General features: G+C 42.9%; 1 protein-coding gene across 6 annotated transcripts in view; it reads right to left on the bottom strand.

The window, feature by feature from the left end:
* VWF (von Willebrand factor) overlaps positions 1-26,069 on the bottom strand; it is a 227,597-nt gene that overhangs the window by 51,182 nt on the left and 150,346 nt on the right. For all 6 annotated transcript variants that reach the window (XR_012155350.2, XR_012155349.2, XM_073315040.2 and 3 more), the window contains exons 35-38: positions 18,268-18,488; positions 16,756-16,948; positions 13,420-13,764; positions 2,456-2,661 (exon numbers count right to left, since the gene is read on the bottom strand). Coding sequence is in view for 4 of the 6 variants with exons in the window: in XM_073315040.2 (XP_073171141.2) it covers positions 2,456-2,661; positions 13,420-13,764; positions 16,756-16,948; positions 18,268-18,488 (965 nt within the window). In the remaining 2 variants the exon portion in view is untranslated. The remainder of the gene's footprint in view (positions 1-2,455; positions 2,662-13,419; positions 13,765-16,755; positions 16,949-18,267; positions 18,489-26,069) is intronic.

Raw genomic sequence — 26,069 nt, forward strand, 5'->3', positions numbered from 1 at the left:
TACCAGTCCATTAAAGGGTCAGGTAAGTCCAGCTTCACTATTTAAAACACAGATTGAAAATCTGGCCATAATTTGTCTTTGATCAGAGGCACTGAGTGCCCGGGACCCCTAATGCCGTTAATAGGAGCTGCAGGTGCCTAGCACCCCCTCTGAAAAATCTGGCCCTTGATTTTGAGCTTGCCTTTTGCCTTCTTGCCTAAATAATTTCAAAACTTCCTGTGGCTATTATGTACATTAAATTAATTCTTTAATATAAATTCTTTATATGTCACTATCAAATCTACAAGAACAGTCATTGCTGGAATGAATGGATCATTACCTATTCTTACAGTAATACTTACACAATACCAGCAGGTGGCACTAATGCATAAACCATACTAATATACGAGAGACGCTCCTTACAAGCAAGGCTTTCGTACTACATTAAGCAGCCTCAGGGTCATATATAACTGTTAATATATGCTAACATCAGTAGAATTTCTGCTGTGGACTGGCAAGCAGTATGAAGATTACATTGACAATGTAGTTGTGTAGTGCCTATTTTAATAAATCAAGTGCATCTTTCATCATTACTGAATCATTCATAACAGCCGAGAGTTTGCTATATAGTTTTATATTTTGTCATTATGACAATTAATGTAAACAGTGCTTAATTTAAACAGAGCAATTGCCCTTCCAGAAGTTTTATGCATAGATGTTCTGGTCTTCCTTTTGTTTTAATCAGTTGTAAATGTCTATAACATGCATTATTGCTGAAATATTAGTCTAATTTTTTTACCAGTGCACATCCATTAAAACAAATTCTACTGTTCTGCCTGAAAAATAGGAAATCCATCTAAAACTCTCTCTCTCTCTCCCTCCAACATGTAAAAGAGTGTGTCTGTTACACTAAGCATGGTCCATAAAATAAGAACCAAGCCAGATCTCAAAATGAATTCAAACCAGAAACAGACTTGCACTGCAAGAAGAAAAGCCTGTCCTCATTACATTCCCATGACAGAGCTGCAGACCTAAGAAGTTTGATTGACTTTTAGATAAGATTCAGATATGGCACCTAAAAGTTTACATGTTTATCAGAACTGAACATGGACTCGGAACCTTCTTGAGTCTTGCCCATAACTATATTATATGCTCTGCTCAGACCCTGCATGGAAAGGAGCAAAACTTCTCCCTTCCTCAGTGCTGCACAGTGGAACCGGGCACGCACGCACACGCATGAAACAACAACTTGATGGGTCTCTGTGTAAGCCAGGGAGCACTGGGGCGGGGGTGGGGAGGGAGGGTAGAGCTTGGGAGCACCTACAATATATGTGGCATGGCCCTTGGACAATCCACCTCATAGCACATGGCATATTTCTGCACATGTTAACAGTGAAGCATTCACTTCTCTTTCATGGACCAGGCTCCTCTCCCAGGGTGGAGCAGCACTCAGCCACCATGTGGAAGATGATACCAAAATGGCTCACTATACAACTAGTGGTGGGAAGGGACCTGAAGAGAGCATACAGGGACAGGCACTCCATGTGTCAGACAAAGAACTGCTGGTAGGGGCCATCTGTTATCATGGATTTCCAGTTTCTGTGGTTTTTAGACCATACCAGTAATACCTCCCTTTCTATGCTTGCCAGAGGTCCCGTCCCGCACTTAGCTGAGGGGAGTGGATTTTCAGTGGGACAGAACCCATGGATTTATTAAAGGAAACATTCCTTTTCTGTCCATTTTTGAGTGGAAGGGGACATTACAGCCTGAGATTGGACCAGGCTACTCTTGTCACTCTTGTGCTAACTGCTGAGAAAGTTTCAGGGTTGGTCCACACTGCCAACTTATGTTGGTATAATTATGTTGCTCAGGGGTGTGGATTTTGAGCAGCATGGTTATACCGACCTAACCTCTGGTTTAGACAGTGCTATGTTGATGGGAGGGCTTTTCCCATCGATATAGTTACCGCCTCTCGGGGAGATGCAGTACCTACTCCAACAGGAGAAGCTCTTCCATCAGTGTAGTTCCAGCACCTATGCTGTAAGTGTAGACTAACCCTTGGAAACCTTCCCAGTGCCTTGCCATGGAAGTAAGATACACTCACAGCATAAGGAACCCCAGGAGTCTAGTTTTATGTTTAAACTGGTGTTTGCTAGTAAAAGCCTGCTGGAAGGAAATAGATCTCTTAGTAAATAGCAGTTTATGCCATTCCCCACTCCCCTCAATCTTCCTCCCTGCTTCTTCCACACAAATTTGTCATGCATTTCCTGGTCTCAACAGCCCCAGATGTGAATTTTATGTTGAGCCTAGCCAATTTCACACTGGGGGAGCTGCATGGGGCAGACAGTCGGCCAGCCATGAGGAAGCAGACTGAAAAATTGTCTGAAGGGAAAAATAGGCAGACTTATCAGATATAGATTCATTTGTCAAAACACATCCTGACAACTCTGTAGATAAGCAGTAACTAGACAGCTACCTGATGGCGTGTTCCATCTTCGGCAACGCATTGTCTGCAGACTTCCTCGTCAACACAATTACTATTTAAAGTCACCTGTCCGGGTGGACAGAAGCAGCCTTCTGTGGGATAGTCCTTGCAGACACTGATGCTGGTGCTGTTCTCACAGTGCTTTGTGCAGCTTGTTCGACAGTGATCATATATCAAAGAGCCGGGGCATTTTACAGCTGTAAGAAGACGGACGAGAACACTTCAGAAGAGATGTGAAACTCAAAGCAATCATTTCACTTATAGTTTTCTCTAACACTTTTTCAACCTGATTGCCTTTAAGGATATATTGATTATAGCCTCCATGGTGGTCAACATTTTTCAAAATAAATTTGTAAAGCAAACAGAAAACATGGATCTCTTTGACACAGGGTTTGATAAAGGGTTTAGAAAAGTTTAAAAAAACTGGGTATGTTTAGTCTCAAGAAACAAAGACTGAGGAATCTGATATCAGTCTTCAAATACGTTAAGGGCTGTTATAAAGAAGACAGGATCAACTGTTCTCCACATCCACCAAGGGTAGGCCAAGAAGTGATTGACTGAATCTGCAACATAGGAGATTTAGGTTAGATATTACGAAAAACTTTCTAACTAGAAGGATAGTTAAATGTTGGAATAGGTTACCAGGTTGTGGAATCGCCATCATTGGAGGTTTTTAAGAACAGGTTGGACAAACTCCTGTCAGGGATGGTCTAGGTTTACTTGGTCCTGCCTCAGCACAAGAGGATGGACTAGACAACCTCCTGAGGTCCCTTCCAGCCTTACATTTCTATGATTATAAGGGTTCCATCTGACCCTATAATCAATGTCAAACAATTGATGGCCTAACTTCTGTCCTGACTGACACCCCATGCAGAATCATTGGGCCAGATTCTTAACTGGTGTAAAATGGAATAACTCAATTGACTTCAGTAGAGAGATGCTTATTTACACCAGTTGAGCGTCTGGCCCATTTATTTCCAGGGGTATAAGGCAAGGTAGAATTTGGGACCACCATTACATTTATTAAGGTAGCAATGTTTACACAGTGTGATCGGGAGATCTCCAAGAGAGAGACGGGCACTGTAGGAATTTGGTGATTTGGTGTGAGGCAATATTCCCTAGGAACCAAAGAAAGGCCAATGACAGCATCTTTTGGAATTCCAAAACCTAACCCCAAACTGGTGTCTTTTGCATTCCAGTCCTACTCATGGACAGGGTTTCAGAACTACATTCCCTCCTCTCTGAGCCAATGAACAAAACTTATACTGAGGGGTTCATGCTGTTGAAGATGCCAACTTTCAAATGAGCCATAAAATTAAGGCTCTGGCCCCTTGTCAACATTAAACATCCTATGGCACTTTTCATAAGAGAGTAGGATGTTCTTTATGTCAGTGGATGCTTCTCCTTCTTCTTTGGATCAAGCCTACAAAGACTTCTCTGCCCAAATCTATAGGCATCTATCTTAGGGTTTTATGCTGCTGCCCAGCACATCTGATCACCTTCCATGCACATTCAATAGCAATAGTGAAGTCCCTTGCAGACCATAGCACCTCTCTTTCCTCCCTTCTCCTCTTTGGCTGGCATTTGAAAAGCCAGCTGGGTTCAGGCAGCTCCTTTCTATTCATTCAGCAAACCAAATCCTTGACTCACAGATGTGCTTCCAAGAAGCTCCCACAAACACTTTCCCCCTTAATGTATGATAAATTTGGTGTTTGGGTATGTGTGATGCAGACAGGAGGGGCAAGAATTTAAAACTATGTCTTCCCCTCTTCCCATTTAAAACAAACAAAAAAAAATTATTTTCATAACCAAGGAAGGACACAGCACCACTTGGCAAAAGAAATGAACAAGCTTACATGAAATGCATTTGCTGGAAGTGTCTACAGGCCAAGGTGACAGGGAAAATAGATTAATAGATTCTAAGGCCAGAAGAGATGACTAATTCATTTAGTCTGACCTTCTGCATAACACAGGCCATAGAACTTCCTCAAAGTAATTGCTTTTGACCTACAGCGTATCTTTAAAAAAAACCCATCCAATCTTGATTTAAAAGTTGCCAGTGATGGAGAATTCACCACAACCCTTGGTAACTTGTTCCAATGGTTAATTACTCTCACTGGTAAATATTTATGCCTTATTTCATGTCTAGCTTCAACTTCCAGCCCTTGGATCTTGTTATACCTTTGTCTGCTAGACTGAACAGTCCAATATCAAAATTTGTGAGTTGGCAGAGTGAAGGGAAGGGGGATACTCCATGCAAAGCAGGAAAATCACTCCCAACTTCCCTTTACCTCAGTGGTGGAATTATAACCAGGAGATTCTAGGAGCCCATGACTATCACCTCTAACCCATCACAGCCTCAGTTCTGGCTGCTCCCCCAAGATTTTCAGATAATGCAGGCTCTGCTGTGGAACCTTTTGCTATGAGTGTGGCATTAAAAACCAATGACTACCCACACACATTCACCTTCTCAATCCAGCACTCCTCACCAACTGGGTGTTTCAGTATCTACACACCTCTAATGCTGAATAACTGTATGTCCTAAAGAGAGAAATAATCATTTTAAACTCTCTAAATAAAATGAACAGCAGAGGTCAAAAACAAGTAGTTAGTAGACTAGTTCTTCTGCCAGGTTAGCCTTCACCATTCCATGTGAAATCTAATTTGAGTTCCAGTTTCTTTGATGCCGACATAATTATTCCATGCAATCTATTCATTGTTATTGTAGTCACAGCTTGCACAGACTGTGTTAAAAAGGCAGCTTCCTCCTTCCAAGGAGGGAAAAGAATAGTTAGTATAATTTCCTGTAAACCTATGTAATATGTAACAAATTTTGAAGGGTCTTACCAGCAGATTTAAACAGTGACAAATACTGCAGCTGGTCAGTTTTGCTTTGAATTACTGTAGCTATTATTAATAACTATTGTTACTGGGGAATAGTGTGTGTGTGAGAGAGAGATGAGCTCCTGGGACGATGTTTCTGACCCAAGCAAAATAAGACATTTTAAAGTCCCCAGTAAAAGTTAAAGATGATATTCTATATCAGGTTCTGCTTTTTCCACAGAGATCCCCTGGAACAGAGATAGAATCATAGAATCACAGGACTGGAAAGGACCTTGAGAGGTCACCTTGTCCAATCAATGCACTCAAAACAGGACTAAGTGTTATCTAGACCATCCCTGACAGGTGTTTTTCTAACCTGCTCTTAAAAACCTCCAATGACAGAGATTCCACAGTCTCCGTAGGCAATTTATCCCCGTGCTTAACTACCCTGACAGTTAGGAAGTTTTTCCTAATGTCCAGCCTAAACCTCCCTTGCTTCAATTTAAGCCCATTGCTTCTTCATCTTCAATTGTAATCAGTAGGGTTCTCAGGACCTCACCCTTAGTTACCAATCAGGGACCTTAGTTATTATTCAGTGAAAGCCAGTTCAGTGATGGAGCAGAGATGATGGGATCATCTCTATGAATTTGTGAACCTGGGTGTTTTGTGGTCTATGGTAAGTCCACATTCTCTTTTATAAACAAAAATATTACACTTTGCTTTGCTTATTTTCTGATCTGCCTCTCCAATAGCAGAGAGGCTGCAAATCCTTGCAGCTGTAATGCAGTAGTAAGTGTGAGTCTGATACGCTTAGTTACAACCAAGGAGATTTTATTTTGGTTAGACTGGGACCACTGCTTAGTAGTGCACAAAATTGGAAAAAAGGAACAAATAGCCTATCTCCTTCCCCCTCAAGTCCTTTGCACAGTAGGCAGGTGCAATCTTTGTCCTTGCACTTCTGTCAAGGGTTTGTCAATGAGAGTGGCTCTAGAAAACCCTTAGGGGGATGGAGAGCAGTGAAGGTGTTGCTCTGACCAGCTCTTTCCATGTCAGCTGGTTGAAGTGGGACAGTGCAGATAAGTAGAGCACCCCACCCCATCCTGTGTTCTCCCAGCTTTTATGCATGGCTCAGGCACCATATCTCCAGCAGCCCCATCTCCTACTCACGCCATGACTAAGCTCCAAACTAACCCTGAACTAGAAAGAAGGCTTGTGCCATCTAGGGCAGAAGTATCCAGCAAACAAGAATAAAAATAGGTGTCATATTAAACTTCCTCCAGCATCAATGAAATTGCTTTAATTCCTCCCTGAAACTGGTCTTGGCTTGCTATAAACCTGGAGGGTAAAAGAGAGCTGTTAAGGAAGGATTTAATGTTAGTCATTTCAAAATGTTACCTAGAGCAAGTTTGATTCTTAAAAATCTTCCAGGAATTTGGAAAGAAAACATGACTTTCCCCCTTGAATGAAGCTCAGTGGACAGGGCTGAAATGACAGCAGGATCTAAGGGAAAACATCTGCCCTGGCAGACCACATAGAGACACAAGGATCTCAGATGATTTCTGTAGTAAAATAATCCCATACATCTAGATTTGGAAATACTTTCCGTTCCATATGGAAACCAGTGGACTACAGCCAGACAAAGGCAGACAGGGAACTCCTGCCTCTCCTCTAAAGACCTTCCCTGTGAGCATGGCCATAAGAAGGGAGGAGCGGGCCTATCTTCCTTCCCTTTATCTCTTTGTGTATTTGTAGGGCCCTGGTCACTACTGTCTCACAATCAGTAATAGAGTCTGTCCGCACAACACCCCTATGAGGTAAAGGAGTATTATCCCCATTTTAGAGATGGGGAACTCAGATACCGGATAGATTACCTGACCTCCCGTGATCACACAGGAGACCAGTGAGCCAGGAACTGAAACCTGGTCTCTTGAATCATAGGCCTTGTCTTTAGTTCAGGTTTATACCTCATGATCAACCCTGGTTTTTCTCTTGAACACAGTACACATTCAGACATCTCTATCAGTGCCACACAGAGGCAGCCATCACACTCTGAGTTACAGGGCAGACCATGAGGTTGCTTTTAACGTGTGTTGCTACCACAAGGTTAATGCAGTGCAAATGTGTAGCCACAGGCACGCACAACAAATTAGATATAGTTCTCCAGCCCCTTCCCATAAAGCCCACTGGGAACCCATTCCTGTGTACTATCTTGTCATCTACCTGTGCTCTGACCGAGAGTGATCTACCTTCATATCCCTGTGCTCAGTATCCGTGGTCCCACCCTGCTTGCAGTGTCTCCAGCTTCACTCATCTCCGGTCTTTGCAACAGCAGAATAATGGCTCTCAAAGGAGCCCATCTGTCAGCATGCAGCCACCTGGCCATATGAATCTTAGTGCAGCTTTGGGCCAAAGTGAGGAAAGCCTGTTTGACGCTACGAAGAGGAATATGGAACTGTACAATGGTATATCTCAACAGCTAGAGGAAGAAAATGGAATGAAACAACCAGATAGCAGTGCAGAGATGAGATAAAGGGGTTCAAGGTAAGGTTCCAGGAGACCAAGAATAAGACAACCTGTCCGCTTTACAATAAACTGAACTGTGCTCTGAGCAGTCCAGCATCCTATCCACTAGACCATCCTTCTTCCTCGAGTATAGGGGACCAGCTGAGGAGTGGCCAGCCCTCAAAGACTTTAAAGGTGAGGGGCTCAGGCCACATATTTGTCCCTTCCCAAGAAGACAACCAAATGGGGTGGGGGCAGAGAAAGAGCAAACCCCTGGAAATGGCCCCTCTAAGTAAAGATGGACTCACCTTTTATAGGTCATTTTTATAGGGAAGTGGCTGCATGTGCTATAAACGATCCAGGGCTATTAATACAGCACTTGTCACCAGCACTTATTTTTTAAAAAGGGTTTCCCCCCAACGTTACAGTGATATTACCAAACAGAAAGGTGAACCACTACTGCGTGCCCTGCAGTTCCCAAGTGCTTGCCAGCTTCTCTTGCTTGCAACTGATTAATTAAATTGCAACAGAAAATCACAATTAGCACTGATGTCCTAAAATAAATAGGTTTCAGAGTAGCAGCCGTGTTAGTCTGTATTCGCAAAAAGAACAAGGAGGACTTGTGGCACCTTAGAGACTAACACATTTATTTATTTTGCTTATGCTCAAATCAATTTGTTAGTCTCTAAGGTGCCACAAGTCCTCCTTTTCTTTTTATAAAATAAATAGGTTAACTCTCCAGGACCATCATTTTGTTCTGACACTGTACAGTGTCTAGCACAACTGGGTGCTGGTCTGTGACCAGGGCTCTGAGGCACCACAGTAATACAAATAATAAATAATAACAAATAACGTCTATCATAGTGATGCAGCCAAATGAAAACAAGGAAGGGAACGAAGGCAGAAGATGCAGGAGAAGGAACAGCAACAACAAGTCCCCAACTTTCCTCAAGGGAACACAGGAAAAAAAAGCAGAAACAGATGTGGATCTTTATGATGTAGTGATCATTCTTTCTGTTACATGTTGAGATACTGCAGTAATGAGCAGGGTATAAATAGAGATTGATGGATAATAGATAAATAGACTATGTTACTATTGTGCACATGATATACCACACAAGGATTCCAAGTGAAGACACTTGATACCTAGTGAGGGCATTTATAATCTGTCCTATTTTACCCTTAAAAGCAGGGATGATTTTAAAAAAAAAGGGGGATTTCAATCCTGCAGGAAACGCTAATATTTTGATATTTGTTTTCATCCTAAATTAGGATGAAATGTAGAAATATCAAAACATCCTAAGGAGCAAAAAGTTCAGAAAAATTTTGATTCAGAAATGTGGAAAAGTTTTCAGCTGAAATGAAACATTTTGTTTAGGGTCTAGTTAACAGCAGTCTCTGCATGATCCCAAGCCACCACAATGCCTCTTGGGAGTTGTAGTTCTAGGCTCCTCATATCCCCATTCACCCCCATGGGGAAGTCTCTCAGGATACACTGTGGTCTCTTTCTGTGGTAGTCCAATGACACACCGTGGTGGCTCAGCCACAGAGAGTGATCATGGAGAGTAGGGCCCATAAAAGAAAAGAGGTACGTGTGCAATCCAGAATTTCAACTACCAGAGGCATTGCGGTGACTCAGGTGGACACAGAGATTAATGCCGACCCGAAGCAAAATATTTCATTTCAATTTTTCTGACAGAAAATTCTGCCCAAACCACTTTTCCTCTGGAAAATTTCAATTCTGACAAAATCCCATTTTTCAACAGGAAAATTTAATTTGATTTTTTTTTTCAAATAATATCCCTACCTGCAAGTTATTTATTACTAGGATATGTGCAAGACAGTCTAACAAAGGTACTATCTTTGCAGTGTTTCCAAAAGTAAATATCTCACAGCAACCAAATCCACTGAAACCACTGCCAGAAACCTTGCTGTGCTGATTCCTTCCCTTTTCAGTCCTCAATGGCCCTCAAACTCGACCATTCTTTTAGGGTTTGGTGGTTCTTTATTTCTCCATTGCTGTATTACAGATTACACTCCATCTCTGAGAACTGGAGAAGAGTAGATGGGCTTGCACTTAGAAACAAGTATTTAATACCCACCATGCTAGATGACTTCAGAGATCGCTTACATACACACAGCTAGGTGGTTAACAAGAAATAGGGTGACAGAGAGCTGTCCAGACCCAAAGGCAGCCAAATACACAACAAGAAGTTTGGATTTTTAGCCCAATGACAATATAGATCTGGATTTCAACCAAAACTGTAAAAATGCCATGAGAACAACTTTTACATTAGAAAACCTCTGTGGGAATCTGGGGGTGGGACAGAGCTGGTAGCACCCAGAGGAAGCTGGCTTATAACTCTGAAGAGTTCAAGGTAGGGGAAAATGGAAGACTGGGGGGCCCTTCCCAAAAGGCAGCAAGGGTGGTGTTGGTCCCAAGGCAGGTGGAGGGAACTAGAGGCGAAGCTGGGGAAGGGGCCCAGTTTATACTTCTGAAGCCCACAGTGTCACAGTCCTTTTCCAGGCCTGGATCCAATGGAAGATGAATCCAGAATTTGCAATCTGGACTGAACCCCATTCACAGAGCTCATGGACATTCAGACCTGCAGTACCGGTTCAAAGCCAACCCTGGAAATAACTAGACAGCCTAAAATTTTTATTGGTTTTTAAAAGACACAACTTTGCTTATGGACAGATCCTATTCCGAGATGACTAACCTTTCCTAAGTAAAAGCACTGCTACTGTGTAAGATACACTTCTTATAATATTGCTCATTTGCAACATGAATGCTCATAGGCTAGGTCAACAGCTGTATAAACAATCAGATTTTCAGATAACTAAGCTTCCCTTCCACCCAAAGATGATAAGAGTCTCCATGATCTTTGCATTAAACCATATACTAATTCTACAGCCCTCTTCAGCACATACCTAACAAAATGGGTAAGCACATTCAAGTCATACACGTTCTGTGCCCCGAAGTAATACAGCTAGTACAGCTTACTGTGGACTAGATGGTGGGCTGCTTAAGTGCAGCTGTGCGGTGTGTGGGGAGTGTACAAGGAGTCTTTGCATTCTCACACCAGGGTCAGCTAGAGTTCTAGTCCACGCATTCCCATGAACACAAGAACTGTTTCCAACCAGTGCCCCCATAACAGCCATCCCGAAGAGGGCAGGGGGAGAAGGAGAAGGAAGTTGGAGCATGGCTCTGCCCCTACTGAATTGACCAGTGGTGCTGGGCTGGCATGGAATGGAGAGCATGCTACACCCCCTTAAGTGATGTTGCAAGTAGACATATTCACCCAGCCCAGCTGGGAGCTCAGGGAAGAATTGTGCCGCTGAAGTGTTGCCATTCTGCATTGCCCCAATATGGGCTGGTGTCTAATTTAGCCCTGTATAAATAGCCTGGATTCACTGAAAAAAATCTTATCTAGTGGAATGCCATTGTTTATAGGTTTGTAATGTTATAGAATGATTAAGCGACGCTGTCTATTGAGTCGTTAATGTATTCTGCACAATGTCCCAGTAATCAACCATTTTATTTTTGGCAGCTATACACATGCACCTGCTTTCAAAAAAGAAAATGCCATTGTTAAGACACCAATGGCTGTTTTATGTAACTAGTAGTTAAACTGGGGAGTTCTTTGGGTGTCCTGGTGCAGTGCATCATACGCTGGGAATTTGAGGAACGCAGAGAAGTTGTTAAGAAGCCTCTTTGGCATTCTAGCTTGGATGTTGCGATTTGGAAAGTCTGGTTGAAGTCCTCAAATCTAAGCAATGGCAGGCCATGTTCTCTCTCCATTTTCTAGGATTATATGCCATATAGAACGTTCAGAGTGTATTGATTCTTAAAAGATTGATCTGTAACAATAATGTTCTCCAAAACTTGCTTTGAAAGTGAAGGTGGACATTAACTCGGGGATCAGGCCAAATTCACTTTCCTCTTTTTTTTTTTCCTATGCTCCACTCAATTTGGGCCTGAAACATGAAGAAAAACAATCCCTGTGATGCCTCGTATAGTGCCATGCAATGTGGATGCTCGATGGACAGCATTTTTGTTACATCAAGTCCTTCAGGGGTTGGTTCTCAACCTGTGGGATGGAGAGTGAATAGGGAATGAGAAGGAAAAATAAAGATAAAGAACAAAAGTATAAAAACTGGGGAAAACCATACACAGAAAATACACAGAAAGGGGGGAGAAAAAAAAGAGAGACAGAAGAGAAGGGGGAAAGATAAGAAAGAGGGAGGCAGACAAAGAGAACGAGAATGACTGGAACATGGTGACCATGCCAGCGCATTGAATAAGGGAATATTTGGAGGGAAGGTGACCCATGTTCATATCCATCATAAACAGAGGGCTGTAAACAAAAAAGTTGAGAGCGCCAGTGCCTCGTCTGCATATCCTAGTACAACAAGCCTTGTACAGAAGGCAGGAATATTCATGGGGACAATACATGGCATCAGCAGCCCCAATAGTCACTTATCTTTATTAGTTGAGGTTCACACGTAGTGCCCATCAGCAAATCTCTGGGCACATGTGCAACGCAACTGCTTAGTGCATATGTCGTCTTCCTCTGTGGTAGGTCTGTCAGTATGTATAGCGGTCACAGGTAGAAATTCATGCAAGCGGATGAGAATTGGCGGATGAGTAAAGATATAAGAAACCTATTGATCCCAGGCCAGACACACACATCTTTCCTCTCTCTACATATCTCTGGCCATCTGCACTGCTAACACCCTTGCCATATTCTCCCCCGCCCCACAATCAATGGCTGCACACCTGTGACCTCTTCCCCTCCAACACATCCCCACTGGGATTCACAGAGCATGCCGAGCAATTTACTACTGACTTGGTCAGTAACTTGCAGTGTAACTGGCACTGCTCTGGGAGGGGAATGTGACGCATACAGTGGGTGTTTCTGAACTTCTCTGCCGCAGGCTACCAGCCAATAGCCTGTTTTCTCACACACTGAAAGCCATATGAATTTGCCCTGGTACCAGCAATCGATGGATCAGCAGTGCAGAATCCAAGGATAGTCAGGGAAAGCCATGATTTGCACCAATGGAGTGTGTCCTAATGAGAAGCAAGGGTAAGTACCATTGGTGCAAATTGTAACTTTCCTTATCTTCAGGTAGGTTCTGTATTGATGCAGCTACATCTGCAGCTGCCATCAATTACTGGAATCAGGGCTGATTCCCAGTACAGGCAAGGTCTCCGATTCATATTTGGTATGGAAGGTCTGGGGGGTCTGCACAGTTGTACACTCTCATATAGTAATATTTCCCTTCTGCATGGTCTTCCTAGGCCCTACGTATCTTCAGCTGTCCCTGTCTGTTACCCTCTGTTCTGCTAAATTAACAGGAGCATGTATTTTACTGATGCACCTTTTCCCATACATAGCAGTTGAATGGATAGTGAGGAATAAATTTAAATTAGGCTGCACGTTAAAGTAATTATCTAACATGGAACATTACTTACACTGGAAATGTAAACTGGCACTTCTGTCATATGACAATAGGATTAGGATATTCACTCTATGCAGACAAATTGGAGAAAATGGGAGTAGTAGTACTGAATAATTCACTGTGTTAGTTTCTGCATCAATTTTAGTGTATAATGAAACCATTACCACAAAACTCCGGCGATCTCCAAATGATGCAGACCCCATTTGTTCTGCAAACGTGAGCGTAGGAAGCTATAACCTCACAGATTTCATCCTCATAGCAGCTGTTTTCTTCACATGCAGAATAGAACATGTCTGGAGAGATTATTCTGTGGCATTGTGCAAACTGAGGTGAGCGCAGAACGTTGCACTTGGTAGTCGCATGTTCGGTGCATCTGTCGTCATCTCTCTTGATTTCACAGATTTTGCCTGGTTCTTTCACAGTCCATTCTTGAATAAATGTGCTGCTGTCAGATGTGACTGAGCCATTACTTAACATGAAGTCATTGCCATTGTTTTGGTCGCAAACCCCTAGGTGAGTGAGAAAAACGAAGGTTTAAAAACCATCAGCAGTCAAACACTTTTGAGCAAACGGAGACGAGGCAAACAGAGCTCCTAGGGGCTCAAAAGTTGAGCTGCAAGGGGAGGAAGAATGGGTTTTGCTCCTTACCGCTTCTTTATGATCTATATAGGCCTAAAAAATCTCAGGATGTTTTTTACTTGTTTATTAGGTTAGAAAACCCGGTTTTGTTATTTGGTATTCTATGGATGCCTGGAGAACCAGAGAGATTATGGCATCACAAGAGAGTGAAAGCTGAGCTATCGAGGGTATATCTACAGTGTACACTAAGCCCAGGTCTGTGGGAACCGGGCTTGTGGACTCGGTGTTTCCAAACTTGAGCATCCACATTGTATTTTAAACCTGGATTTACAATTGCTGGACCCAGGTCTCACAGCCAGGCTAATGCATCCCTACTGCACTACATGGACCCTCTGACTTAGGTCTGTGGCTTGACCTGTGACCACACTACAAAATGACAGGGCTTGGACCCAAGTTACAGCAGGACTCAGGTTCTGACCCCCTTTTGTCCCCCACCCTCCAGCAGAGTCCTAGGACCCAGGACCTGAGTGCTTAGTGACCCAAGTCAGCCTGACTTGTGTATGGCTGTAGCACAAACCTGAGTCAGAGCCCAGATTTAGTGTACACACCTGCGAGAGGAAGGGATTTTTAGTCTGTTTAAAACTCTATGTGTTTTGCTGGTTTTCGTTAACACCTATTTAACTCAAAACACTGAAAAAAGTACTTGTGAAAAAAAAAAAGAGTTCTGGAATAAAGATTCAAGACACTGCAAACTTCTTCAACTAAGGGGAGAGAATTACAGTTTGTAACGTATAACTGAGATCTCTACCAGGCCCTCCACTGAAAACAAGGAAGATCAGACTTGACATCCCTAAGGTAAAAAACAAATAGAAAAAACCCAAAACACACACATACACCCTCACAACCTACACCTTTCATGTCTTCTTTATACATCATAAAAAAAATGGGGGACAAGATCTCCCTTTGCAGGTAGCATTTAAAGGTCCTGTGCTGGGAAAAGAACTGGTCTGAACAAGATAACTGTCAGAAAAGATGTAACTGGGACAAAGCCAAAAATCAAGCCATACGTTGCCAAGTGTCAGCAATAACATCAGTGGCTACCAGATCCTGTGTTTGTACTGGTGCAAATTGTTAATGCATGTATGTTTGGGTTAAAAGTTACAATTCTATTAACTATTTCACCTTCTCAAGCAGAAGCTGGTGTTATTGTTCCCAACAATCCACTTGCTTCTTCCTTCAAACCAATCCTCCCAAGGAGGACATTGCTGAATTATTATTATATATTGTTCTTTTTATTATTGTTATTATATATTGTTAATTTAAATGTGGCAGGTCCTTTCCAAACACAGATGAAGATACAATTCCTAAATTTGATTAATGACTTATAGTTGCCCTTATTGCATCCTAGAGAACTGTTTGTACTTGCAGGTGTTTAATTTCACCCTTTTCAGTTTGCATTTCTTTATTTTCCAGCACATTTTTAGGATTTTTTTGAAAATTTCAAGAATGTCCCAGTTAATTTTTGAGGGCAGAGGTGATGCCCCAATCATATATTACAAACTGAACAAAAGTCCTGCCCCATAGCTCAGAACCATTTGTTTACCAAGTTAGATGGCTCTTTTCCAACATTTTTTGAGTTACTGGTGAGAAAAAAGCCATCTTAAAACCCTGAAAAAGTAGGATTCTTTTCAGTCTTCTATAACTCAAAAAGAGATGGTGGGATTTTCTTTAAACTTCCCAAAGAGTTTCACCCCTAGGCTGGGATTAAGAATGGAAAATTTCAAGCCCAAAGGATTTTTTTCCAGAAACATACAAGCATTTGTAATGGGAGCAAACAAGCCAGGGGTATAACGTAGGAATACCATTGTCATAAACTATCCTGGTACAAGGTGTTTTTTTAAGCCGCACCTAGCACACTTTCCCCCCTATATTTAACAATAGAATTCCATATGTAGGCCCAATCCTGCAAGCTATTCCACCTAGATTTCTATGGCTATGTTATGTCTACACAGCCAAAAACCCACCACAGCAAGTCTCAGAGCTCAGGTCAAGTGTCTTGGACTCAAGGTGCTTGAGCCCAGGGTTAAAAACAACAGTCTAGATGTTTAAGTTCAGGCTGGAGCCTGGGCTCTGAAACCTGGCGAGGGTGGTGTGTCTCAGAGCCTGAGCTCCTGCTTGACTGGGAACGATTACACTGCCCTTTATAGCCCTGCAACTCAAGCTCTGTGAGTTGATCCAGGGCCTGAGACTAGCAGCCATAGAGGGTTTTTGGCTATGCAGAGATACCCAGAGAGATCTAGGTGGAATAGCTTGTAGGATCAGGCCTATGTATGGAATCTATGCCTATACCTAGAAGCAGCAGTTCTCAAACTGTAGGTCAGGACCCCAAACTGGGTCACAACCCCATTTTAATGGGGTCGCCAGGGCTGGCATTACACTTGCTGGGGTGTAGGACCAAAGGTGAAGCCTGAGCTTCACCACCTGGGGCTGGGGCCGAAGCCCAAGCCCTAGCACCACCGCCTGGGGCCAAAGCCCAAGGGCTTCAGCCCTGTGCAGTGGGATTTGGGCTTCAGCTCCAGCTCCCCGCCTAGGGTAGCAGGGCTCAGGCTTCATCTTTGGCCTCCCCACCCAGGGCAGCAGGGCTCAGGCGGGCTCAGCCTTCAGTCCTTCATGTAGTAATTTTTGTTTTCAGAAGGGGGTCATGTTGCAATGAAGTTTGAGAACCCCTGATCTATACCTATGTCTACACAGAACCCTGCTGGTTTTTCTGAGGTTCTATATGGCACATGGATTACCTCACACAGAGATGCTTGCAGAGTAGAGGCCCACACATACTTCTTGATTCTCTCCAGTTACAAGAAACCTCAATAATAATTACAGCCTCAAACGAGGCAGCTGAAAGAGGTAATTTTCAAACTTACCACAAAGGCCATATGTTTGTGAAGAAAAGCTCCTTGGGTCAAGATGAAGGGTAAATTCATTGTTTCTTGGAGTGAATGTGAAAATATGTCTGAGCTGGGAGAACCTGATCTCATGCATTATTGCTCCATAGATGGTGACTTCAAAGTAATCATCAGTATAGGGAACAGTAGTAATTTCTCCATTAACAGCAACCTGTTTCAAGAGGGTGAGAATACTCCATCATTTCTACCAACCAACCAAAATAAATTAAAGGTTATAGGGTCTAGATATTCCTAAATACATTTTAACTTCATAAGGGACTGAGGATCAAACTGGGTTGATTAAAGCCAAGAGAATACAAATAATATAGAGACCAGTTCAAGCTGCAAGCAGAGTCTCTGCTCTGAGTGTAGAAATGCATGAAATGGATTGTGTGCTCCTTTTTTGTGAGTCAACACTTTCCCATTTGCAGCATCACATAAGTATTTACTGGCTAACAGTCCAAACCTGTAAGGTGTTCAATGCCTTCTGCTGGATGTTGAGCACCCTCAGATTCCAGTGACAGTTGAGGCCATACAGCACCTTAGAGGATCAGATCCAAATATCCTAATTTAATCATAATTAGCCTTGAATTTGGAACAAATAGTTCTCCTCTATTTACTGAAGAACTTCTGTATGGCCACAAAAATCATCCCATCCATTGACAAGGAACTATGGGCAACAATGAAAGAACCTGATGGCGATATAGGACTACAAAACATATATGGCACTGCAGACATTGTTTTAGTTGTGGTATGAGGTAACCTATGTAATTGTATCTGACTTGGAGCAAACACTGAATCTTTCTATAGACTACTGTTCATATATTATGTTGTTGTGCAAGGGTGTGAATAGATCTAGTTAGCTCTGCCTTGTATGTTAGTCAATACTTGTATGTCTGAGTTCCCTAAAATTGTATTAAAGCTTTGAACAGTAACATCATCCGATGAAGTGAGCTGTAGCTCACGAAAGCTCATGCTCAAATAAATTGGTTAGTCTCTAAGGTGCCACAAGTCCTCCTTTTCTTTTTGCGAATACAGACTAACACGGCTGTTACTCTGAAACTATTAAATTAACACCTGTTTGTCTATAAAGTGAATGTTAGACACATTGGGGCAGATTATCTGCTAGGGCTGAGATCCACTCAATGCAGCAGTTGCGTGAGAGTTCAGGAAGCCAGTTATGGCTCCCTGATTCTCTCTGGTTGCACCCTTGCACAGGTTAGAGCAGCTCATGGGCTCCAAATTCCATCCTCTTTGCATTGCCAGAGTAGTGCAAAGAAGCAAATTTGACACATCATATGGGCAGGGACTTTATTCTGGAATCAAAAATTATAAAGATTTTTGTAGCATAAGAAATAAAACACTGTAAATAGAAAAAAATTGGCACTGCAATAAAATACTGAAAAAGGAGAGCACAACTCTGTTCTCATAATCTGGAATATTGTCATTTGACCAGAGAATCATAAAGCTATTTCATTGCTCATGGCTTACTGTCATGTCACTAGAGAGCTGTATTGATTTGCCATGGTGCTTCACTTCTATGACATTCATACAGTTTAGTTTTGGTGTTGAACTGCATGCTCCATTGTGGAGAATCACTTCAATATCATGCTCTTTGTCTTGTAACAAGGTGTAGGAGCAATTGCCAGTCAGTTTAAAATCCAGCCCATCAAAGGTGACAATATGTCGGGTCGAACTGCCCATGCACATGCCTGCAAAGGTGAGGACAGAAAAAAAGATCATTATCTCTGTAAAGCTGGCAGTCCAGGTGCCAGCTCTCGGCAAGGCTGCAGACATTTGCTGGAGACCAAACTAGTTCACTTATGTGTTAGTGTTGCTAAGTATAGGTGTTAGTCTTATAAAAATGTCTTTAATATTTACACTATATAAAATGTTAGTGAGTTACTGCATTCATTAATCTTATTTGTAATGTCTGTATTCCATGCTGTAAGGAAATATGTACGTTTTGCTTTATAACTTTGAAAATGTTTGCTCTAAACTTGCAAACTCCGATGGGAAGAGTGTTCCCCCTTCCCCCACTGCCCATACTGAAGATCAGAATCAGATGGGCCATCCAGGAACATTGCAGTACAAAGGCCCTATTGCACCTTCAAAATGTTACATGCAAGAAAGCTCGTCCAATGGTCTTGAAGGCAGAATGAAGGAAATAAAAAGAAAGACAGGAAAATTGTCCATCTCTTTGCTGTTTGAATTCTCATAGGGTCAGAGACACTAAACTGAAAACAGAGACCCCCAGAGGCTACCCCTGAGTCCGCTCTGAAAGACATTTTGAATTCACAGATCACTACAACTCCGATGAAGTGAGCTGTAACTCACAAAAGCTTATGCTCAAATAAATTTGTTAGTCTCTAAGATGCCACAAGTACTCCTTTTCTTTTTGAGGATTTAGATTGTAACTCATTTGTATGTATATGTTTGCTCACTTTAACCTTTAAATAACTCTTTTTTCTCTTTCCTAGTTAACAAACCTTTAGATAGTTTATCACAGGATTGGCTACCGACATATCTTTGTCATTGTCAATATCTCTTCTGATTCATTTTGAGCCCGACCCAGAATACACTGATATCAGTGGGAAGAACCCATTAAAGATAGGAAGTTAATCTTGAAAAGGTAAAGTTAAATATTTCATCAAATCCTAGAGGAAAAGGAAAACCTATCAGCATCTTGTGATGAAATGAAGTTTTTCTAATTGTCTCTGTCAGGAATAACCATTATTACAAAATAGTCAGATAGTGGCAGATCCTATGTATACAAATTGTTTTCTACTGAGTTTGATGTATTAACATATTTCTATTGAAGAGCAACAAAGGAGAAAATAGTTAGTTTGTGTCCTTTTCTCCCTTTATGATGTATAAGGAACGCAGGAAAAGGATATTTTTGTTGTTATTTTGTTTTAAACTTGTTTTTTCCTGGATGACTGGAGAACTAGTAGGATTATGAGTTGACAAGTACCAAGGAAATGAAACCTGAGCAATTAGACAGGGTTTTTGGTCAAACTTTTAAAAACCCTTCATTTGTTTTTGTTAGCCACTATTTCACTCCAACAGTTGGGAGGAAAACTCTCTTTGTCAATTATTCAACTTCCTGGCCCTACAATTAAAGGCTGAGAAAACTCCCATGCCAGGTCCTTTGTCCTCCAATGAGACCTCCAGGACCGTCCTTACCCATACACAAAGTACGCAGCTGAGTAGCGCACCAGGAAATTTGGGGCACCACATTTCCTGGTGCCCTGCACAGCTGCGTGCTGCTCCAGCCCCTGCTCTGCCTCTTCTCCATGGCCCCCGCCCCTGCTCCGCCCCAGCCCCACCTCTTCCCGCCCCTGCTCTGTCCCAGCCCCGCCCCCACTCCACCCCTTCCCCAAAGCCCCTGCCCCCGCTCCACCCCCACTCCCCTGAGGACTGCTGCAGGGGTTGGGCCTGCACTCACCGCATGGTAAGTAAAGCAACCCAGACCCCCTGCTCCATTCTGCCGGTTCCCAGCTGCACCACCGGCAAGTGCTGGGGGGTGGTTCCCCCCTGCCCCACAAGGCTGGGAGCCAGGGGAGTAGAGCAGAGTGGGCTGGGGCCAGGGGGCGTTTTCCCCCCTGCCCTGCAGCCCCCTCCTCCCCCACACGTAGGGCACCAAAATGGCTTGGGAGGGCCCTGGAGACCTCCAGCAAGAAACTGCAAAGACCAAACTTGATGTTCCTAATATTTTAAGGTTAAAAAGAGGCAGAAAAATATCTTTTAAAATATCTCTCAGGTCTGTTTTATAATTCCTAACACAGCAAAAAAGACACAAGCCCATTTTATTTTCCTGTTCTGGAAACCTTTCTATATTGTGCTGTCAGATTATGAACTACCAAAGCCATACATAGCCATGGGAACACTTGGAAACGTAGCACCTTCATACTGTTAAATATACCTTCTTTTATGTTATTCCTATACAAGAGTTGTAGAGAGATTACCACTAAAATCTTTACAAGCCTAATAAATACAAAATTTTGTAAGAAAATGTATCTGCATATACTATCGTTTGTTTGGCTGCTGGTTTATAAATACATTAAACAATTTAATGTTTATCTGTACTCTCGGCAAATCTCTAATCTCAGTTTTAAGCAAACAAAGTTTCAAAAGCACTACTAAATGAAATCACAAGCAAATGCAGTAGACTGCAGCCTGGTCTACACTACAAAGTTTTGCTGGTGTAGCTCTGACAGCAAGCAGTGTGGGGAAAAGATCAGCAACCCTCCCGCCTCCAGCCAACATAGCTGCACCGGGAAACCTTACCACCACCACCTATGTAGACACAGCTATGCCGACAAAATCATGCTTCTATTGCCTTAGCTAATGTAGTCATATAGCTGTGACATCAAAAGAACTCCTCTGGCAGCTAAAGCCGAGTCTCTGCTAGTGGGCTCGGCCAGAATAGTTATACCAGCTAAGGCACTTAGCTCCAAGTACTTCACTCATTTAGGATTTGGGGCTGCTCACATTAATGTCAATGGGAATTTTGCCATTGACTTCAGCATGTGCAGGATCAGGCCCTCATTGGCCAATTGACTTATATAGAACTAACACAGACTTGCACTGGTTTAGCTGAGCCAAAAACACATACGACTTGTGGGTTTTGGTAAACGTGAAAAGTTAGCAGTCTGCCTTACAAATTCATATCATCTTGGGAAATGAAGTGCATTTCTGGGCTATCATGGCGTGTTAAATTTATACAGAGCTAAACAAACATTATCTCATTCTGAAGGGCAATAACCTTAAGACAACTATAGGCTTTTCTGTGCCAAGTGACTAATGGTACAAGTGGAAATTTTAAATTTAATCCCTTAAGAGATCCTTTAGGGAGACATATTTGGAATGCCAAAGTAATGGGTTTGTATTGCTGTTCACTTATTCATGAAATAGGAAATATCACACTATTGAAATAAAAATTACATGAGTAATTGTTTCTTCTTTTGGACACAAATAAAATGATTCAGCTAAAATCTATGCAATAATTTTACATTTAGGGAATATTTACATTAGACAGGAATCTTGGATTTAAAATGGCTAGATAATTTAATGTGCTTTGAAGGGAACATTAAAAATGTAAATTCTTGGTGTGAAAGTTTTCCACGTCTGACAACGAAAAGCTCTGAGTCCAGCTAGAAATCCTGAACATTTCAAATAGCACATTAGTCACTTCAGGAACTTTGTCTTTGAATATGGCACTTCCTCGGAGGACATTTTTTATCCCAGGATGAGATTATACATTACAGCTGGGGAGTCATGGGATTTTACTATTAAAAAATGATTGGGGATAAAATTTTCAAAGGCACTTAAGTGACTTAGGCACCGAGTCCAAAAGGGCTTTAGGCACTTTATAGCTGAAAGTCAATGGGGCTTAGGCTCCAAAGTGCCTAAGTCCCTTTGAAAATGGGATTCAAACACTCCAAAATAACTTAGGTGTTTTTGAAAATGTTACCCGTAGGCTCAAACCTTTGGAACTACTATGAATTTTGTCTAAAAAGGCATGGAACACTGTGTTTTATAAATGCAGCCTAATGTATGCATTTGCCATTCATATTTTTGTACAGCAGTTAGAAAGCATGAAAGTGCCTAACCTTGGCTCTAGGCACTTGTAATCAAAATAAGCATATCAATCAGTTACTTTTCTTGTGCAGAGCTCAAGTATACTGGCTGCAGTAGCTTTTATGGCCACTGCATCTTCCCTGTTGTGGATTGGTGAGGCTTGGTCTGTGAATCCATGTTGTTGTGGATCCAGAGTTCTTACTCCTGACCCATCCCTGCCATGCCTGGACTCCTCTCCTCTGCAGACTGCTGTGGAACTGTGCTCCATGCTGTGTAGGGGTAGAAAGACCATGTGCATGGTCTCACCACATAACCGCCTCCCCCATGCGGCAAGGCCGTACCAGTTCCACTGCATTCTGTGCCTTTTCCGTGGCCTTTAAATTGGGTGGGAGGGTTTGGCTCTTCGCTTGATCAAAGGGCCATCATTTTTTCCTATCTTCCTTCCACATGAAAACAATTCCCCTCCCACACACACATCTAAGAGGTACAGTGCCATTCTAGCAAAGCTCATCATAGGGCAAGCCCTGCATTAACTACTATAATCACATGGAAAGCTGTGAAGTCAAAAAGCAGCAGAGCATCTTCTCCCCCTACTGTGTGTGGGTGGAGGGGAGGGTCATTTCCCAGAGGCTCTCTTTTCAGCAACCAGCAACTCCAGCACCACTGCTGGGACCCTCATCTCTGTGTGTTTGAGTGGGAGTACTCTCACTCTGTCTGAGCCAAGGCACAGCTCACACAATATCAATTGTTCCTGTTCACACACTCAAAATCAAGAGCAAACGCTATGTATTAGGGTTTTTTTCTACATCTGCCTGGGCTCAGAACCCAACCCAGAAGGTTGAGGTTAGCCAGAGAATAGACTAAATGTCCTAGAGTTTGTTCAGATTCAGTTTATTTTTCCAGACTCCCTCCTCCCCAGTTCAGAAAGATCTGGAAATTGGAAACCAGTCTGGGCCTCTCCCTGGTAAAACGTTATAATTTTTTCCAGCAGACAGTCCCACGCTGTAGCCCCAATCCTGCAAACGTGCCCGTTCTTAGCTTTAAGCCGGCAAGCAGTCCCTCTGCTCATGCCTATAACTGTTTGCAGGATTAGCGCCTGTATTTCAGTTTGACCCCATCTATTTCTGTGGTGGCACGGAGTCACAGGATGATTGGCCCTAGGGGGAGATGGGGCCAGCCATGCCATAAATAATTGGCTGCTTCCCATCCTCTTTCTAGGGTATCTTTGAGAGTTTTTCTGGCTCCTGTATAAATCAGTGGGGGCCCCGGCTGGTTTCTTTGAACTACCCAGCCTTCTGCAAACCCTGGCTCAGGGCCTTCCACAGGAGCCTATCCACTGCTTATGATTGCACACCCCAGACTGATCTCTCTCAACCTTTTTATAATGTCTGGGTGTCTGTTAATCTATCATTTTAGTCCTGTCCCCACAAGCTGAGAAGATGCTGATTAATTATGACATGGGTGTGGCTGACTCCCATTTCCCATTAAAGCAGCTAGTCACCCTTTGACATGTGGCACACTCTGAATGGTCTCCTTCAAGGATATGCTATTCACAGCTGCACACATCAGTTGCTATTATCATTATATATAACAACTGGTGTGTGTGTGGGTGTGTGTGGGAGGGGTGTGTGTGGGGGGGTACATATACATTTTATGGTTCATAAAAATGTCTGCCAAACAGGTTCAGCCATTTACAAGAATGAGGCTAGGGAAAAATATATTTTGCCTGGATCTGGTGACCTATTCTTTAAAAAGCTCTAGCACCCCTATACCTTGGAGCAGGGACTTAAATTTGTCAGAGGACGGCCGTTGTTTCAGAAACGAGTCTTCTGTCATCCCTGTGAAAATCTGCCCAAATCTGGCCAAGTTATAAGCCTCTGAAAAATCAATTTGTACATTCTCAGTAGAAACAACTTAGTTTTTAGCAACTAAATTCCCAATATTCCATCCATACTGGGCATGCTCCAGATCGGGACTGAGCAGGACTTTCCCTGAAATTATAGCTCGTGGCTGCTGCAGGCAGTGCCAAGTCCAGGCCCAGGCACCTGAACTGAGAGCAGGGCAACTGTCTCTCCTGGGCTTTAGATGACCCGCCTGCTGGGCCGAGGCAATGTGGAGGAGGAAGCTGGTTGATTCACATTCAGAAATGGTAAGAGTCAGACCCAAGTGGAGGGGGTAGAGGAAATAGATTAGGATAAGGAACCTAATGGGAAGAGACTGGGAGTGGAAGCTGGAAGTGGTCCTGGGAGAAGAGGGAAACTGGGACTGGGACTTTGGGGGGAAGAGGGAAACTGGCTAGCAATGAGACTGACTGAACAAATAAGAGGGCAGGAGGAGGAAAGATAGATTTGACAAAGAGGTGGGTTTGCAAGGGGAGAACTGGGACTAGCTGGACAAAGAGACTGGAACAAAGATCCCAGGGAGAGAGACTGGGACTGGCCAACATTGGTAGGGGCAGGGAGATGACTAGAAATCAGGGTTGGGGACAGAAACAGATTAGATGAGGAGCCAGGAAGGTTCTGCCCAAAAAATAATATGTGATCACATAATTAAAGACTGCATCAGAATACATACACACAATAGGGCTGAATCAAGGTTGCCCAGGCATCCGTAATTCTGATATTTCCTAGCTTTAGAGTGCTTGATTTTGCAACCTTAATTAACATTAACATATTTTTGTGATTATATATATGTGTGTGTGTGTTTGATGTACACAATTATATGTTTACCATATTTGTAATGTGTAAGACGCATTTGGGGCCCAGTACTCTGTTTATAATTAAGGCTATGTTTTAGTCACAGGTATTTTTAGTAAAAGTCATGAACAGGTCACGGGCAGTAAACAAAAATTCACAGCCCATCACCTGTCCATGACTTGATTTGTACCCCTGACTAAATCTTGGGAGCGCCGCAGGTGCTCGTGGGGGAGGAGGGGGGCTGCGGGTGCTGGTGGCCCAGGGGGCGTCGTGGGTGCTGAGGGGAGGGGGAGTTGGCTGGCATGCTCCCTACCTGGCTTCTTGTAAGCAGCGACATGTCCCTCCCTAAACTCCTAGCTCCATGCACTGCCAGCTCCACAGCTCCCATTGGCCGGGAACTGCTGTCAATGGGAGCTGCGAGGGCCATGCCTGCGGGCGGAGGCAGAGCTAGGAGCTGAGGGATGGACATGTTGCTGCTTCCAGGGAGCCCCGCAAGATAAGCACGGCCCAGAGCCCTCACTCCCTCCCGCATCCTAGCCCCCAGCTCCCCCGCACACACACCCAAACTCCTCCTGCTGCTGTTGGGGTGGGGGAGGTGGCTCGAGACTGCCCCAGCAACAGCCAGTACAACTGGCCCAGGGGCTGCCTAAGCTGCGGGGGCAGGCCCAGATCTAGCTGCACTGGCCGTTGCAGAAATCCATGACTTCCGTGACCTCCATAACAAAACTCACAACCTTATTTATAATCCATCTGAAAATATCTGTATGTTTGAAAGATATTTATGTCTTCTTATGAAAAAAGCTTAAATATTAAACCTATTAATTATAATTGAAATATTTTAATTATAATTTTAATATATATATATTTCATGTCAATGTATTTCACACTAAAAATGAAAGGAAAAAATATTGACCAAATATGAGGAAAAATCAAAACTGTTTTAATCTATAGCTATATCTTTCAATGTTTTGCATGTCGCCATGCAAAATCTCTATAGAGATGTGTGAGCTCCCA

Source organism: Lepidochelys kempii, chromosome 1, assembly GCF_965140285.1.
Source record: "Lepidochelys kempii isolate rLepKem1 chromosome 1, rLepKem1.hap1, whole genome shotgun sequence".
Taxonomy (NCBI): Eukaryota; Metazoa; Chordata; order Testudines; family Cheloniidae; genus Lepidochelys; species Lepidochelys kempii.